Source organism: Herpailurus yagouaroundi, unplaced genomic scaffold (assembly GCF_014898765.1).
Source record: "Herpailurus yagouaroundi ecotype Mexico unplaced genomic scaffold, PumYag 410, whole genome shotgun sequence".
Lineage (NCBI taxonomy): Eukaryota > Metazoa > Chordata > Mammalia > Carnivora > Felidae > Herpailurus > Herpailurus yagouaroundi.
Genome location: NW_024412627.1, coordinates 2,130,686 through 2,146,540, shown reverse-complemented (window position 1 = coordinate 2,146,540; position 15,855 = coordinate 2,130,686). Strand labels below are relative to the sequence as shown.

General features: G+C 56.1%; 1 protein-coding gene across 1 annotated transcript in view; it reads left to right on the top strand.

Annotated features, from left to right (window-relative positions):
- GSG1L (GSG1 like) overlaps nt 1-15,855 on the top strand; it is a 133,578-nt gene extending 117,723 nt beyond the window's left edge. The window contains exons 5-6 of the mRNA XM_040463628.1: nt 3,795-3,865; nt 15,794-15,855. Of these exons, the coding sequence (XP_040319562.1) occupies nt 3,795-3,865; nt 15,794-15,855 (133 nt within the window). The remainder of the gene's footprint in view (nt 1-3,794; nt 3,866-15,793) is intronic.

Sequence of the window (15,855 nt, the reverse complement as noted above, 5' to 3'; positions counted from 1 at the left end):
CTGTGTGGGAGCAAGGAAACCAGCTCTTTCCAGAATGGCCACACGGCACAGCAGAGAGACAGGCAGACCTGTGTGAGTCCAGCTCCCTGTCTGAGAAGTGAGCAGGTCCCGTGGCCTCCAGCATGCAGCTCCAGTGGCAGGTGCGGGCGGGCCCCCTCGACGCAGCCTCTGCTGGTCCCAACAGGTGGTTCTCAGCCCTGGCTGTGCGTTAGTGTCGCCTGGTGATTGAAACCTCCCAGGGTGGGGGCGCCTGGGTGGCGCAGTCGGTTAAGCGTCCGACTTCAGCCAGGTCACGATCTCGCAGTCCGTGAGTTCGAGCCCCGCGTCAGGCTCTGGGCTGATGGCTCGGAGCCTGGAGCCTGTTTCCCATTCTGTGTCTCCCTCTCTCTCTGCCCCTCCCCCGTTCATGCTCTGTCTCTCTCTGTCCCAAAAATGAATAATAAACGTTGAAAAAAAAATTAAAAAAAAAAAAAAAAAGAAACCTCCCAGGGTGACTTCGGTGGGCCTCCAAGTGGAGAACCCTTGTTAAGACCAGGGGCTAACACACTGTCTCCCGAAAACCAAATCTCGCCCACCACCTGCTGTAAATAACCTACTAAACAACACGCTCATTGGTTTACACATGGTCTGCGGCTGCTTTCAAACTACAGGGGCAGTTGAGTAGTCGGGACAGAGACCGTATGGCCAGAAAGGCCTCACGTATTAACTATTTACTACCCAGAGCTTTACAGAAGAAGTTTGCCAACACCTGGTCTAGGCAGTTGTCCGCCCTGCCAACCTTCTGAATGAACATTATCTAGCCTAGAACTTAGCATTTTAAGTCAGGATTAACGTGAGCTTAAGGGCAGAGGCCCCTCTGAGTGGTACCTGTGGCCCCCAAGCCCAGCACAAGGCCTGGCCCCAGCAAATGCTCACTAATTGGCAGGTGTTCTTTGAAATGTTAACTATTGCACTTTGAGCTTCTTGGCCTGGAGGTTTGGGTGACCAGGAAGAGGAGGGACCATACCGGGTGGGGCCGGTTCTCTCCTTAGACACCAGCTCCTTGGCGCACTGACCCCTCTCCCCAGGGCTGAGGGTCCCGGCAGAGCCCAAGGAGAGGTGCACAGCATGAGGCCTGGTGAAGAATGATCTCAGAAGATAAGAAGCCGTGAGAACTAGGCGCCTGGGGTAGATGAACAATCGGTTCAAGGTTAAGGCTGTGAAACGCAGGAGGATGTTCAAGGCCCATTACATGACGGGGCAGGCATCTGTTGACCCAGAGTCACTGGACATGGCCAGAAAGATGGCCCTCTGGGACAGGGATGGGCTCAGCTACACGGTCCAGCCTCCATCCAGCGTTTGAGTTTCACAAATGGTGATAGTCTCTCCTTGATTACCTCTGGGGATGGGGGCTTAGCATCTTGCAGGTTAGAAGCGTGAGAAACTGGACAAACCCCTAAATATCTGTCAGTAGGGGACTGAATGTTAACTGTTCTTTCACATACAATATGAGGAAACAGACGAGTGAGGTTTACATGTACTGACGTGGAAAGATGTTGGAGATTTTTGTGGGTAAGAAAACAGGTTACAAAAGCATGTTTAATTTGAGACTATATATGTTAAAAAAAAAAAAAAGTTGAGTTCTGAAAAGATATACACTAAACTCCTAACAGTGGCGATCCCATTACACGGAGGTGTCATTATAGGGGGACTTTTGCTCTATTGTGTGGGAGTTATAGTTGTTGGAATAAGCCTGTGCTATCAGGAAAATAACAAAGATGCTTCTACTAGGGATGAAAAAAAGGAAGAAAAGAAAGAAAAGAAAAGAAAAGAAAAGAAAAGAAAAGAAAAGAAAAGAAAAAAGAAAAAAGAAAAGAAAAGAAAAGAAGGAAATTTTTCCTTGTATGGAACCTTCTCATAGCATTGACGAGGCTATCTGCCGATGATATCTGCCTTCCTGTAGCGTTAACACTTAGGGCTTTGTTCTGCTGTCTGGAACCATCCAGGCCCTACAAAATATTTGTTAAAAAAACAAAACACAACAACAACAACAATGACCAAAACTGTGTTCACAGTTTGCTCCCTGGCAAGCCTAGGCTTAGCCCCTCAGTACAGTGGGCAATCTTGGGTGCCGTTATACGACACTTGCATTTTCTTTTCTTTCTTTTTTTAATGTTTATTTATTTTTGAGAGAGAGAGACAGAGAGGGAGCGGGGGAGGGGCAGAGAGAGAGGGAGACACAGAATCCGAAGTAGGCTCCAGGCTCCGAGCCGTCAGCACAGAGCCCGACGCGGGGCTCAGAAGTCAGGGCGCGAGATCACGACCTGAGCCAATGTCAGATGCTTAACACACACTTAACTGCGTCAGCAGGCGCCGCAACACTTGTCATTTTCTGACTCGTGTGCGAGCTGCCTTCCTACCCGATCAGAAGCTCTCTGAGGGCAGAGACTGTGAAGTGATGCAGGCACTTCTGTGGTGCACCCAGAATCTGGTGTAGATTACACAGAGCAGGTCCTTTGGAAGTTCTTGTTGAGTGAATGAATGAATGAATGAATGAGCAGTCCGAGGGAACCACAATGATCAGTGCATGAGTGTTCCTGTCCCTTCTACTAGGCATCTGGCATGGCTTGCGGGTCATTCATCACCTTCCCATGTCTCCTTCTGTAGCCCCACGCGTCTGGACACACTGGGCAACTAGACATAAGACGCGCTAGGAGGAATCCGAAAACAGGGGTGGGGCATTTGCCTGGGAGAGGACGGAGACGTCCCTGCATGAGAGAAACAAGGGTGTCAGTGCAAAGAGGAGGCGAGTGGAGGAGTGCAGAGCAAGTAAAAGGCAAAAAGGAATTGAGGAAAGATATCAAAACGTACGGCCACGGGCGGTGTTCTCCCGCAGACACCATAATGATTGGAATTGTGTCTACCTCTGGGGACCAGACGGTGCTCCTGGAAGGGTGATGCTCCTCTGGACTGGACCAGGCGGAGCTCTGCAGTTTATGTGGGTTACAAAGAGGCGAGCGCAATGTGGGAACACGGCCCTGCCCAGTCTCGGGCCCAAGCAGTGCTGGGCCAGGGGTGAGGGTTTCCCTGTGCAGCTGCCCCCACCAGACCCTCGTCAGCCTCTGCTCCGTGCTTCGCATCTCTGCCACACCAATGCCAGCCCCCTCTGGAGCTGCAGTGATCCTGAGATGCCAGGGGAGAAGGCAGCCACACACGTCGGGGGGAAGGAGCCACCTTCCAAACCTTCTGTGCCAGAAATCAGAGGGCCGGGGCTTTGTTTATGCGTAGACATGCCTCGAGGAAGTGCTTTGATTTGGTGAAGAAAAGAGACCCAGCTGATAGGAGTCCATTGGCCCCAAATCAGAAAATAGAGGGAAGCAAAAATAGGTTAGTTCCTGTTAGCCTTTTGGTATAGATTCTGCCAAATAATCTTTTGTGCGTCCCGGTGTATAATTTTTAAATCAAACTGTGCGCAGTCTTTTGTCGTGTCCCGTTTGCACATAACGGAACGTCTTTTTGTGAGAACACGTGGGTTGGCGTCCCTGCTCCGCCTCTGACTTATTAGCTGGTGGCGCTTGACTGGTCTCATTAGCATCCAGTGCCTCCGTTTCCCCATCGACAAAGTGGAGATAATGACGCCCATCTAAGGGGGTTGCGGGAAGGCTCCCACGGGGCGGGGGGGGGGGGGGGGGGCACAGAGTTACTTTGCACAGTTGTTCTCGAGGGGAAAGGACTGTACCTTTGTTCAGGTCCTGGGTCTCTGCCAACTCAGCTCGCTCGCTCTTACGCAGGCTTTTGGGTCCTTTTCTTTCCAGGTTCGAGAAGGGGGATGGGCTCGAGGAGGAGGACCTTCACTTAGATTGTCGCCACGAGAGACACCCTGCCCGTAAGTGGCCTCGTCTGCGGTAGCCCGCGCTACAGATTCGTGGGCCATCCGCGGAGAGGGGACCCCGGAGATGAGCCAGGCCCGCCTCTCCCCGCACCCCTGCTCGCTCCCGCAGACACACACCGCAGATGGGGAAACCGAGGCCCGGCACCTTGGGCTGTAGCAAGTCTTCTGCACGCGGCGGCCGTGGCCCTCTCGCCATGGGGGTGGGCTGCTGGGAAAGCGAGAGGGACGCTGGGTGCCTAAGGGCAGGCAGGCGAACCACAGCTCAAGTGCAAGTTGGGTTGTCCGGAAGGGAGGACAGCTCCGGGCTCGACAGGAGGTGACAGTGGGCAAGATTTGGGCCGTGGAGGCGTGTGGCAGCCAGAGTGCACTGTCTTCGTCTACCTGGCTGTGGGGGATGCCCTCGGCAGAATCTAGGGCACCCATTAGGAAAACAAATGTCTGAACCAGAAAGCGAAGGGAGGCGAAAGGAGAGAGGGCCTTGTTCCAGACGGAAGAAGAGGGAGCCAACGTGAGATTAAAGTGAAGATGGCAGCATCTCAGTTAAGCCCGCCGGATGCCCACCTCACCCCCCTGCCAAGGGCCTTTCATGCCTGACCTCATATGCTTGCTGACCCCGAGCATGTTGCAGTTGAGGAAATTAAGGCTCAGAGAGGTGGGGTAGCTTGCTCAAGGTCACACAGCTTGGCCACCTGTGGCAGAGCAGTTCAAGCAGACGCTGTCCGTGCCTGCTGTCTCAGGGCTGTGGGAAGCGAAGTTTCAGTGCCCTCCGGCTGCCGGTATCTGCATCTCTGTGCCAGGGGGCTTCCCCTACCTGCGATCACAGAAGGAGGGAAGTGCCTGGGGAGCTCCCTGCGTGGGCTCGCTCCAGGCCTGTGTTTGGCCTGGTCCCCTGCAGGGTGAACAGATCCGGGTAGTGGGTTTCGCAGCCCTCCGGGGCTGGCCGCCTTCCTTCTGTGCACCCTGCACCTCCTTAACATCACGCACGCTCCCATCCCTACCGCAAGGTCTGCTGGGGGAGGCTCACACTAAGACAGTGGAGGCTTACACCCAGGTCTGTCTGACCTCAGATCCCGGGAACTGAAGGAGAAATGGCTCAGCTTGGAGGGAGGGGCCTGGGAGGAGAAGAGGAGAGGTCTGGTCCTCACTCTGGGGGCTCCCGAAGGACGCGCTGGCCCGGTGAGGTGGCCAAAATGCCAGTGATCCGCCTGAGGAACGGGGCGGTGGGGGGGGGGGTGTGCTGCAGTGGACCCTGGGCTCACACACTGAGATTGCAGGCCAGGTGTCTGTGCTGGAGTGGAGGGCTTCCTGGAGGAAGGGGTCAGGAACCAGGGCATGGAGGGCGCTGGGGAGGGCCCACCTCAGGGATAACAGGGGGGTGCAGAAATCCCTCCGAGGGGCTCAGAAGTCCCGTAGTACGGACGAAGGCTGAGAACCCTGGCCGTGTGCAAGTGCCATCGGCTCCTGCTTGATCCTGGGCCTCCCCATGCTTCCTGTAGAATGGGTAGGAAACTCTGGGTGGAAAGAAGCCACGGGGCCTGTCTTGGGGGCAGGAAAGGCCAATCCCTGAAGCCCGAGGACGAAGAAAGAGTGGAGGAGACCCAGTCTGGCTCTAAGAGCAAGCCCCGGAATTAAGAATGAGGACACCCAGGGTGGGGGGAACTGCAGAAGCCCTCCCCCCACCCCCAGCCCAGCCCCCACGGCCCTCACCCCTGCCCTGGCGCCCATGTCCTCTCCCAAGCAGCGTTTCCTCCCCAAGACAAGCATCACATGCAATCACCAGGTCCGCAGCCTGCAGAGAATCCATCATTTGTTCCCTCAAAGACACAGCCATGAGCGACAGCAGACGGAGGCCCCCACCTTGCGGGGCTCAGCGTCTAGGGGGAGAGAGAAAGTAAGAAATGACTCAGGAACCAACACGACAGTCTCAGGTACAGACCAGGCTTCAGAAGGAGCGGGGGGGCCTGATGAATGAGAAGGGGCCGGCCGGGGGAAGACCCTTCTGGCAGAAGCTCGCAAATGCAGAGTCCCCGACGGAGGAGGAGCCAGGACTAGAGGCCGGTGTGGCCACAGCAGGGAAAGCAGTGATGCTGGCGACCGACCTTCGGCAATAAAGATACAAGTGGGTGGGTTCCGGAACTTTCTGCTGGCAGAACTGTCCGAATGGCTTCCTTTGGGTTCTCCCCGAAGCAGAGCCAGAGATCAGGATTCAGCAGCGAGCCCCTGTCTGGGTGAGCCCAGAAAACACAAGAAGGAGCGGGGAAGGCAGCCTAAGCAGGGAGAGGCGGGCGTCAGGGAAGGACACAGTGTGGAGGGGACCACCCTGAGCCCCGCCGGGGGACACGGGCAGCCAGTGCAGGACGCACGTGTCCGAGTTATGACTGCAGATTCAACAGCGGATCCCCTCGGGCGTTGAGGGCTGCTGGGGGTGGGGCACGGTGCCCGCGTTCCGCTGGGGCGGGTGGGCGAGCCCTGGCGCACTTGGAGGTCAGCAGCCTGTTCCCCGGCGGGGGCACCCATAGCATCGGCTTGTCTGATTGGAGGTGAGGGGCGGGTCAGTCAGGTGCAGAAGTTTGCCCCAGCCATCGAGGGTCTGGCGTCCCCGACCGACGGGTATGGAGAGGACAGGTTGGGGCGGCCGTGGTGTGTGGTTTGCGTGGGGTTGAGGGGTCTTGCAGGGTGGGAAGGGAGGTAGTTGAAGCTGATGAGATCCTCTAGGGAGCACACCTGGGGTGGGGAGGGACGGCGAAGCAGCCGGATCCTAATGCCTTGGGGGTCACAGAGGAGCCATGGAAGGTGGTGGGGAAGGGGCTTGGGAGGGTTGTCTGCGGCCCCCCGGAGGTTCGGCGGATCCCCACTCCTCGGATCCCATAGCACTTCTCCCAGGGAGTGCCTTTTATCAGGTAGCCCAGCCGGGGTAGCAGGGGAGGATGGCCGTCCATCCCAGGGGCCACAGGAGGCACTGGGGGCTCCAAGTAAAGCCAGGAAGGGAAAGATCCCATCTGCTGTCAGAGGGGGACTTGGCTTCAGGCACTTTAATTACCCTCGGGTGGCTGCTGCTGTGGTCCCATGAAAGTCATCTGTTCCTCCACGTGTTCAACACATCTCTAGGAAAGATGCTTCTCTGGGCTGGGCCCATGCCGGGTTCTGGAACGTGGGGGGTGAATAAGGTGTGTTCCTGGACTGGGGAGCTCCCAAGCATGGCCGTGTGGTGTGGCCAGAACTGAAGCGGGCTCAGCGCGGGCGCGGTGTCAGCAGAGGGGCGGCGCCTCCTCTGGCTCAGGCTGGGGGCGGGCTGGGGGACAGGGAGGGGGCACTTGGCCAGCAGCGATCCAACTTGGTAGAGTCCTACAGCTCCACCGCTTCCTGGGCTAGGTTACAAAAATAGCCGACAAGAGGAGCTCGGTGCCACCAGGTCTGCTGACACTATGTCACCCCGGTGTATGTTCCGAGAACTTGACGTTTATCCACTAATTCGATCCTAAACACCGTCCCGTTTTACAGGCAGGGAAATTGAGGCCCAGCAAGTGGCAGAGCTGGGATCTGCACCCAGCCTGTCTGGCTCCAGGTGAGCCGCCCCACGTCGGTGGGTGGCTCCTGGGCTGGGCACAGCCATCCACAGACGCCGGGCGGGGTGTGGGGACCCAGGGCCCAGCCACACGAGGACTTGGTCCTCGCAGACCTCACGGGCGACAAAGGCAGCCTGATCGGGCCGTCTGGGGAGACAACGCCATCTCCAGAATATGCAGCCTCTTAGCTGCGAGTGGGGTTTGGGCCAAGAAAATATTTTGGAAATGCCTGGTCGAGTTTTGCAATATTTCTGCACCGAACAGCTGCTCCGGCTTTGTGGTGGGCTGACGCGGGCAGGAGGAACGGGGGAGGAAGGACGTCAGCGAGCCCACATTATTAAAGGCTTACTGTTTGCAGGTCTCTGCTCAGCACTTCGCAGCCCTGGGAAGGAGGGGTGATGGCTCTCCCTGTGGGCGTGGAAAAAGTGAGGAGCTGAAAGGCACCCTGACTTGCTGGGATCTCTGGTCCCCTGGGGGATACAGCCCAGCCCAGGGGGCCATCTTCCCCCTTCCTCCGGGTACAGTGCTATCCCTGCTCCGGCCCCCAAACTCCCACCCTCACCTTTTCTCACTCCCCCCTCCCTCGTTCTGCCCCAGCCCCCCTGGCCTCTCTCTTTCTAGAACATGCAGAACATCCCCCTCACAGGGCCTTTGCACTTGCCACTCTCTCTGCCTGGCATGCTCTCCCTCTGAATCATCGCATGTCTCACTTTGTCTCACCTTGACTGCTCGGCCAGAAGACCACTTCCTTGGAGAAGCTTCCCCTGACCGCACCAGCTTCCTTGGTGGCCCTTGTAGCACCCTGTCTTCTGTTCTTCATAGCGCCTGTCCCTCTCTGAACTTACCTTTTATGTTTACGGGCTTGATTTCTGTTTGGTTGTCTCTCCCAACCAGGGTCCAGGGAACAGTGCCCCGTCTTGTTTTGCTCGCGTCTGCATTCTGAGAGTCTAGAACAGTGCGTTACATACAGCAGGTGCTCGATTGTTGGCTCCAGGTTTCTCCCACCACCTCCCGCCCAAGCGGCCGCTTTTCCCTAAGCCACTCCATGAACCTTTGGTGATCTTAACTGCTCCGGGAGTCGCTATTTTTCTCTCGGGCTACTGTGATATGGATTCTGCCACAGTTTCTTTTTCCCGAGGAAGGCATTTGCTTTTGAAACTTGCCTTTGGGGCTTCGCAGTGCCACCAGCTAGCTCGGGAGCACATCGGATGTGACATTTGATGGAGGCGATGCTGCCATATGGTCCAGGTGCCTGTGTCTTTCCTTCAGGGGCAACTGGGGTTTGCAGCTGATTGCAGCTGTCAGGTTCAATGCCCGAGACAAGCTTTTGATTTTGCCAGGTGTGTCTGTAAGGCCAGGCTAGGCTGGGCAAGAGGCTGTCACTTGCCGGGTGCAGAGGTGGCTTCTGGGAATTCCGTCTCGATGGGTCTCTGCCGCTGCCGCCCTCAAAATAGCAGAGGGAATTTGGGCGAAGACTGGCCTGGGTCCTGAGCTGCTTGGCATTTTTATTAGATCAAAATCAAATCCAATATCGTACTGCTCAAGTCTGCTTCCTTTATTAAAATGGAAACAGACAGTATTTCTGAAATAAATACGAACGCCAAGTGGCTGGGCACCAGACAGGTGTGCAGCCTGGAGACATCCGAGTCCCCGGCACTGGGGGCTCAGAGATCCAGGCCAGCGCTGACACCAGAATCACCCGGGTGGCTCCTTAAAATGCAGATTGCCGGACCCCGTCTCTGAGTTTCTGGCTCAAGAGGGCTGGGCGGGGCCTGGGAGTCTGCATTCCCAAGGGGTCCCAAGTGATACTGTTTCTTGCTGCTCTGTGGACCAGATTCGGAGCAGTCCTCGGCCCGGAGCCAACACCTGTCCCCCTGAAGCTGCGGCCGGGAGCGAGTTTGCATCTTGTCGCTTGGTCGGGCTCTTCAGTGGCTTCTGGATGGAAACTGCTGCTTCTAGGGCCAATTCCTCCCCAATCCGTCCTCCTAAGACACAGTTTTGATCCTGTCTCCCCCCACCCCCATCCCTTCCTAGCTCCAAAACCTCCCGTGCTGGCTCCCATGGCGGGTGTCAGGCACCATGCCAACCCCTCCTGCACATTCCCAAAGAGGCCTTCTCGCCCCCCATCCCATCCCCGCTTTGTTTCTCCGCCATCCGTCCCTCTCGGAATCCTTCTTTGCTAAGTGTCTCCCCACTAGAATGGAGAGACCAGGAGGACGGGGCCTCCTCACCGCATCTGTGTGCCTAGCCCACTGTCGGCCATCAGCACACTTCTGGCGAATGATTTAGCTTAGTCCATGACCGTTTCTGCCCAGGGCGGTGTTCCTCCAGGGGCGCCTGGTCCTAAGAAACGCCGGGGGCTCTTGTCAAAATACAGAAATCCCTGGAGATTCCACTTTCTTGGTTTGGGGCAGGGCCGAGGAATCCACATCAGGGAAGTCTGATGATAAGGTGCAAACCCCAGGGGCAGATGAACCCTGTCCCCCTGAGGGGGCATTGCTGGGCCTTTTACCCCCCGGCACCCAGCGACTCCGGCAACCACAGCCCTCCACGCCTCACCCCGCCAGCCGCGTTCACCCCGCTTTCCAGCCACACAGACCTTCTTGCTCGCCACCAACATTGCTAGGCTTTTCACACCTCCTGAAAACCTCATTTACCTGCCAAGAACCTATTTCACACTCTGTTCCTTCTGCCTGAAAAGGCCTGTTCCCTTCCTCTGCTTGGCGAAAAACAAACCCTACCAGTGGGATTGCGTGTTTCACGTTGCTTTCCAAGTCTAGTTCAAAGGTCTGGGGATGGCAGCCAGGGCCCTCTTCACCCCCTGCCAGAGGTGGTCATGTTCACCTCTGCATTTTTCCTGCCCTGAGGCTCATGTCTATAAGGTGGGGTTTTATGGTGGTTACAAGCTCGGCCTTTGGAGGCTGCCTGGGTTGAAACCCAGCAGTGAGACTTCGGGCAAATGACTTAGCCTGTCTGGGCCTCACTTTCCTCATCTGTAAAATGGGCATGGTAGTGGCACGTCACTCATATTTCAGGGGATTAAGTGAGCCCGTGTACATGAGGCACAGTGAATGGGTCCTGCAACACTGGGAGAGCTGGGGACACGTGTGCCCTCGTCATTTCCTCCGGTGCGTGTCTGTCTCCCTCACTAGCACTGGCAGATGTCTCACCCAGGTATGCAGATCCAGCACCCAGCATGGAGGCTGACACACAGTAGGTGCCCAACAAATGTTTGATAAGAGAATGAAGAAATCAGTGGTCCTGGGAGAGGTGGAAGGTTAAGTGGACTCAACCTGATCCCAAGTGTGGAAAACAGATGAGGAGCATGTTATGGCCCAAGAAACATGGGGTCCCCAGAAGATGGACTCCAGGGGTAGGGTGGCTCAGTTGGCTAAGCATCCAACTCTTGATTGCAGCTCAGGTCATGATCTCACTGTTCGTGGGTTTGAGCCCTGCATCAGGCTCTGCACGGACAGCACAGAGCCTGCTTGGGATTGTCTCTATCCCTCTCTCTCCCTGCTCCTCTCCTGCTTGTGCACATGCTCTCTCTCTCTCTCTCTCTCTCTCTCTCTCTCTCTCTCAAAATAAATAAATACCCAAAGAAAAAAAATACCTTTATATGTAAAAAAAGAAGATGGACTCCAGCGAGGATAAGGATGAGGCCCCCATTTGGGCTCCTAAGGCAAGCTGCCCCCAAGGCAGACAAAATCCAGCCTCCCCTCCACATGGATCTCTCACACACCTGCTCTTCCCCCCAGATCTGCATTATCAATCCCGTCCCTGGAATTGGGCTAGGTGCTGGGGACACAGTAGTAAGAACAGCAGAGCTAGTCTGTGTCCTCATGTCACATAGAGCCTCGTAGGGGAAACTGGGAGGAATCAAGTAAATGGATATTACCAAATATGCCAGAGTCTCTGAAGTGCCCTCAGGATACAGATTTATGGAGCAGGGTTGGCTTGGAGAGGCAGTCATAGTGCCCTCGCCAAGGTGGTGACATTTTAGGAACGGCAAAGGGATGATAGCGTCACTAGCTGAAGGGCCCCCAAAGCCAGACACCTCAGTGCCAACCTTGATTCATTTCTTCATCACTCCCCTAATCCCATCTCTTTCTAGAGGAAAGAGTTCGAGGTTAGGCTGTGGGTGGGGCCAGGAGTCTTGAAGAGAGGCTTTCAGCACCTTGGAGAGCGCATGTGGGGGGATTGATGGGAAGGGGCGGGGGTGTTGGCGTTCGTCTGTTTCTTCTGGGCTGGGCTGCTGTGGGGTCAGAAACGCCAATCCCAGCCACGTGCCCACCGTCATCGATTCCTCTACCAGCTTCAGAGCACCTTGGACAAGTTACATCCCCTATAAGTGCCCCCCTTTCCCTTTTGACACCTGTGTGGTGGCATCGGCATTCTTGGCTTTAAAGGGCCCTTCCAACTCAATGAATCCGTTCCAGAACAGAGGATGTGACTGCACACAATTCAGCAGAGCTAAGAGCTGATCCCCTGGGATCTAGGTGCCTTGAGGGAGTTCGTGACAATGATTTTCCACTGAATGATGGAGAAGTTAGGACCGAAGAGACAGGACATTAAATATGTTCATGTTCATCTGGGCCAAATACTCTGCTAAGCCTGGGAGCTTCCAAGGGAATTTAAAACACAGTACCTGCTATCAACCCTCTGAGTGGCACCTTGGACAGATCTCTTCCCCCCCCCCCTGCCCCCCACCGCCCCCTGGAGCCTTGGCTCCCCCATCTGTGAAGAGAGGTGGTTGAATCCAGATCCTCTCTAGTGCTGGTATTTTGCTATTTCCACATCTGTCTGAAGTCAGATAATGAAGGACTTCTAGCAAGGGGGCCCGCTGGGCCTGCTGACCCCTTTGTAACCCACATCCGTTTCGGGCTCAGAGAGAAGGCACTTGTCAAAAGTCACACAGCTTGGAAAAAAAAAAAAAGCTGACACAGCTTGAAAGCAGTGGAGCCTGGATTTGAACAACAACAAAAAAATCTTTATTTTGAGAGAGAGAAAGCATACGCATGGGGGACAGAGAGATGGGGAGAGAGAAAATCTTAAGCAGGCTCCACGCTCAGTGTGCACCTGACATGGAGCTGAATCTCACAGCCGTGAGATCGTGACCCGAGCTGAAATCAAGGGTCAGATGCTCAACCGACTGAGCCACCCGGGCGCCCCATTGATTTGAACCTTTGACTGCCAGACTGCAAGTATAGTCTTTCCCCTTCAGCCTGGGTCCAAAAAAGGAGAGACTGACCAAAGAGCCTCTCGTAACGTACAGCATCTCCGAATAGGAGCAGCAGGCAGAGCTCTTTCTCCAAGCTTAAGAATCGCTCCATCCTCGTCCCGCATGGTTTCTTCGTTTGTTATAAAAAGTCAGCTCAGGACTAGCTCTGTGCCTGGCCAGGTGCTGGCGGCCAAAGGCTCCAGGATGACAGCAGCCCCGGTCCCCGCCTGCACTGAGTCCCCAGGTTAGCCGGGGAGACCCTCATTAACACGAAGTGACAAGCCCAGGGAGAAGAGATCTGCGCTGTGTTGTGGGAACACAGAGGAGGGAGCGAGGCCTGTGCCTATAAGGTCATGGAATTCTGGGGGGGGGGGGGGTGGCCGAGCCTTTGAAAGACAAATGGGGCACTCAATAGCCAGAGAACAGCAGGGAAGGGCACCGGGCCTAGGGACCAGAATGTAAAGCCACGGAACAGAGCCTGGAACGAAAATGCAGGCGGGGAAATAGTCAGAGGTCAGAAATGGCCTCCTGTGCGTGGGGACCGAGTCCAGCCTGAGAGATGCCGCTTGGCCCACAGATGGTTTTAAAAGCGTCCATGGTCATTATTTAAAGCCAGGAGATTTTATTACGAAATTCTGATTTTCATTGTCTCTAAACTTTTTGGAAAATCTGAGGGCCCATTTTCCATGGCAACAGTTGGCCAGAGCTGAAGAATGGCCCTTTCTGGCTGCTTCACCCACTGATGTCATCTGATTGGGCCTCGTTGACATTTTGCCGTGGGATTCTGCAATCTACAGCATAAGGTGCTCTTTTGCCTGCACTGGCTGATGACTAGCCAAAAAGTAAAGGGACTGAGAGAAGGGAAGAGAAGGTCATGGTGGCCTGGAGTGGCGGTGGGGGGACCTCCTCAGGCATGGGGGAGGACAGAATCCCTGCTCTCCGCTGTAAATGACTCTGGGCCCCAACCCCCTCCCGGGAGCCGAAGAGGAAAGGAGGGGCCCCGTCCTCAGTGATTTGGCCTCTGGATCCAGGAGACAAGGAGCCTGATTTTAACTCAAGGAAGGGCAGGGGTCATGGCCTTCCTTTTTCCTTCGGAATGCATGATCACTTCTCTGTTCCAGCAAATTCTCCGGGGTTCTGCCTGTTGGCAACGGTAAGAGCAGCCACGATCACTTTTAAATATTCATTTAGAAAAACAATCAAATCTTTCTGCACATCAAATATTTGCCTCTAGATTTTTTTTTTAAAAAATCCAAACACCTATAATCTTGGCAGCATTTACTTCCAAAGAATGCAACTATTTCGGTGACTGGGGCCAAAACAAATGTTTTTCCTGAGGCCAAATGGTTCCAGAATGTTTGCCAAATATTTCGTACCCTTTTTAAAATACGGTAAAATTAGCAAAGCACTAGCATTAAAAAATATTGAAAACAAAAAGTCAGGGGCGCCTGGGTGGCTCAGTCGGTTAAGCATCCGACTTCGGCTCAGGTCACGATCTCACGGTTTGTGCATTCGAGCCCCGCGTCGGGCCCTGTGCTGACGGCTCGGAGCCTGGAGCCCGTTTCGGATTCTGTGTCTCCCTCTCTCTCTGCCCCTCCCCCGTTCATGCTCTGTCTCTCTCTGTCTCAAAAATAAACGTTAAAAAAATTTTTTTTTTAATTAAAAAAGAAAAAACCAAAAAGTCAAAGCAAAAACACAGAACAAAACCCACAACCGTCCCCCACCCCCTAATGGGCACAACCATCCTCACCTTTGCTTGTTCCCTTCCGGCCTTTGTCATGAGGAAGACTGTCCCAATAGAGCTGCTTTGGGGATGCAGGAGGAGTAATGAGCTGCCTGTCTTAAGAGGTGTGCAAGCAGGGGGCTTGGCCTCAGCAGGAATTCCCACCTCCGGGGGGCTTGCTACAAAGGGCCCGTCTGACCCTGAAGGATGACAGGAATGTCTGAGCATCCACGAGCGCTCCGAGGGGAACAGAACACGGAGCAAACATCTTTAATGCGGAAGTTTGATGGAGTCCGGCTCTACCATAGCTGTGAATCGCGAGACCGCTGCTTGTGCCCGCTGAGCCTCAGTTCCCTCATCTGTAAAATGGGGTTGCTACCTCACAGGCTTGTGAGGCTGGAATCAAGTAGGGTATAGACCGTGAACGCCGGGTCGCTGTTGGTTTTCTCTCCGGTCTTCCGGCCCGTCTCTCCTCCCTCTGTTTTCCCCTCTCTGGCTCCTCCGGCTCTGATCCCTCACGGAACATCTGCCACGGGTCAAGCCATCTTTCTCCTTAGCTCAGGGCCTAACGGGGGCGGCGCTGGGGACTGCCGCTTGGGGTGTGTGCTCCGAGACGAGCGAAACACCCAGGGGCGGCAAAGAGATGGCAGGGCCCTCCTGTAGGAGGGGAGACGGGAGCCGGGCCTGGGGGGGTTGGACACACAGTAGGTATAGGGACGTTTTAGCAGGTGGGTCTGGCGTGTTAGAAGGCGGCGAGCGTCTGAGAACCCGGAGAAACCCAGGAGCGAGCATGTCGGGTTGGGGCGAGAGCAGCCAGCCTTCCGCTGGCCCGGGGCCCCTGGGAGCAGTGGGCGGTGGAAGGGGCGTGGTGGGGTCTCTGCCAGCTGCCTTGGCCCAGGAAGCTGCTCACAGTTACTTTGGGTGCCCCCGGGCCCTCCCCCTCGGTGCAGGAGTCACGGACAGTGTTCTCCTTCTCGCCCTCCCACACGTGGGCGGTGGGCACTCGGGTACGTGCACAGGTGGTTGCGGGACGGCGGGGCGGGGCGGGGCGACAGGGCAGGCGGATGGAACATTGGCGGATGGGTGCACGGCGGAGAGTTAGCGGACGCGGCGGCTGGTTGGGAAGCGGACAAGCGAGCGGGGGGGGGGGGGGGGGGGGGCGGGGGGGGGGGGGGGTGGGCCGGGGGGCCGCGGGGCGCGTCGCGGGGGCCGGGGGGAGGAGGACGCTGTGATGGGCGGTGCGGGCGTGCTGACAGGTGGCAGGGGCACGAGCGGGTGGGTGTGGGACGGCGGGTGGGCTGCGGGTGGGGAGAGTGTGAGAGGAGGGTGCCGGCGGCGGGCAGCGGGTGTGTGTGGGTGGCGGGGGGGGGGGGGGGGGGCCGCCCGCACTGACCCCCCCCTCCCGTGGGCAGGCACCCCCCACACCAGGGAGAGTCCTGGCCGCGGAGCTCCGCTCACGAGATGCCGGAGCTGA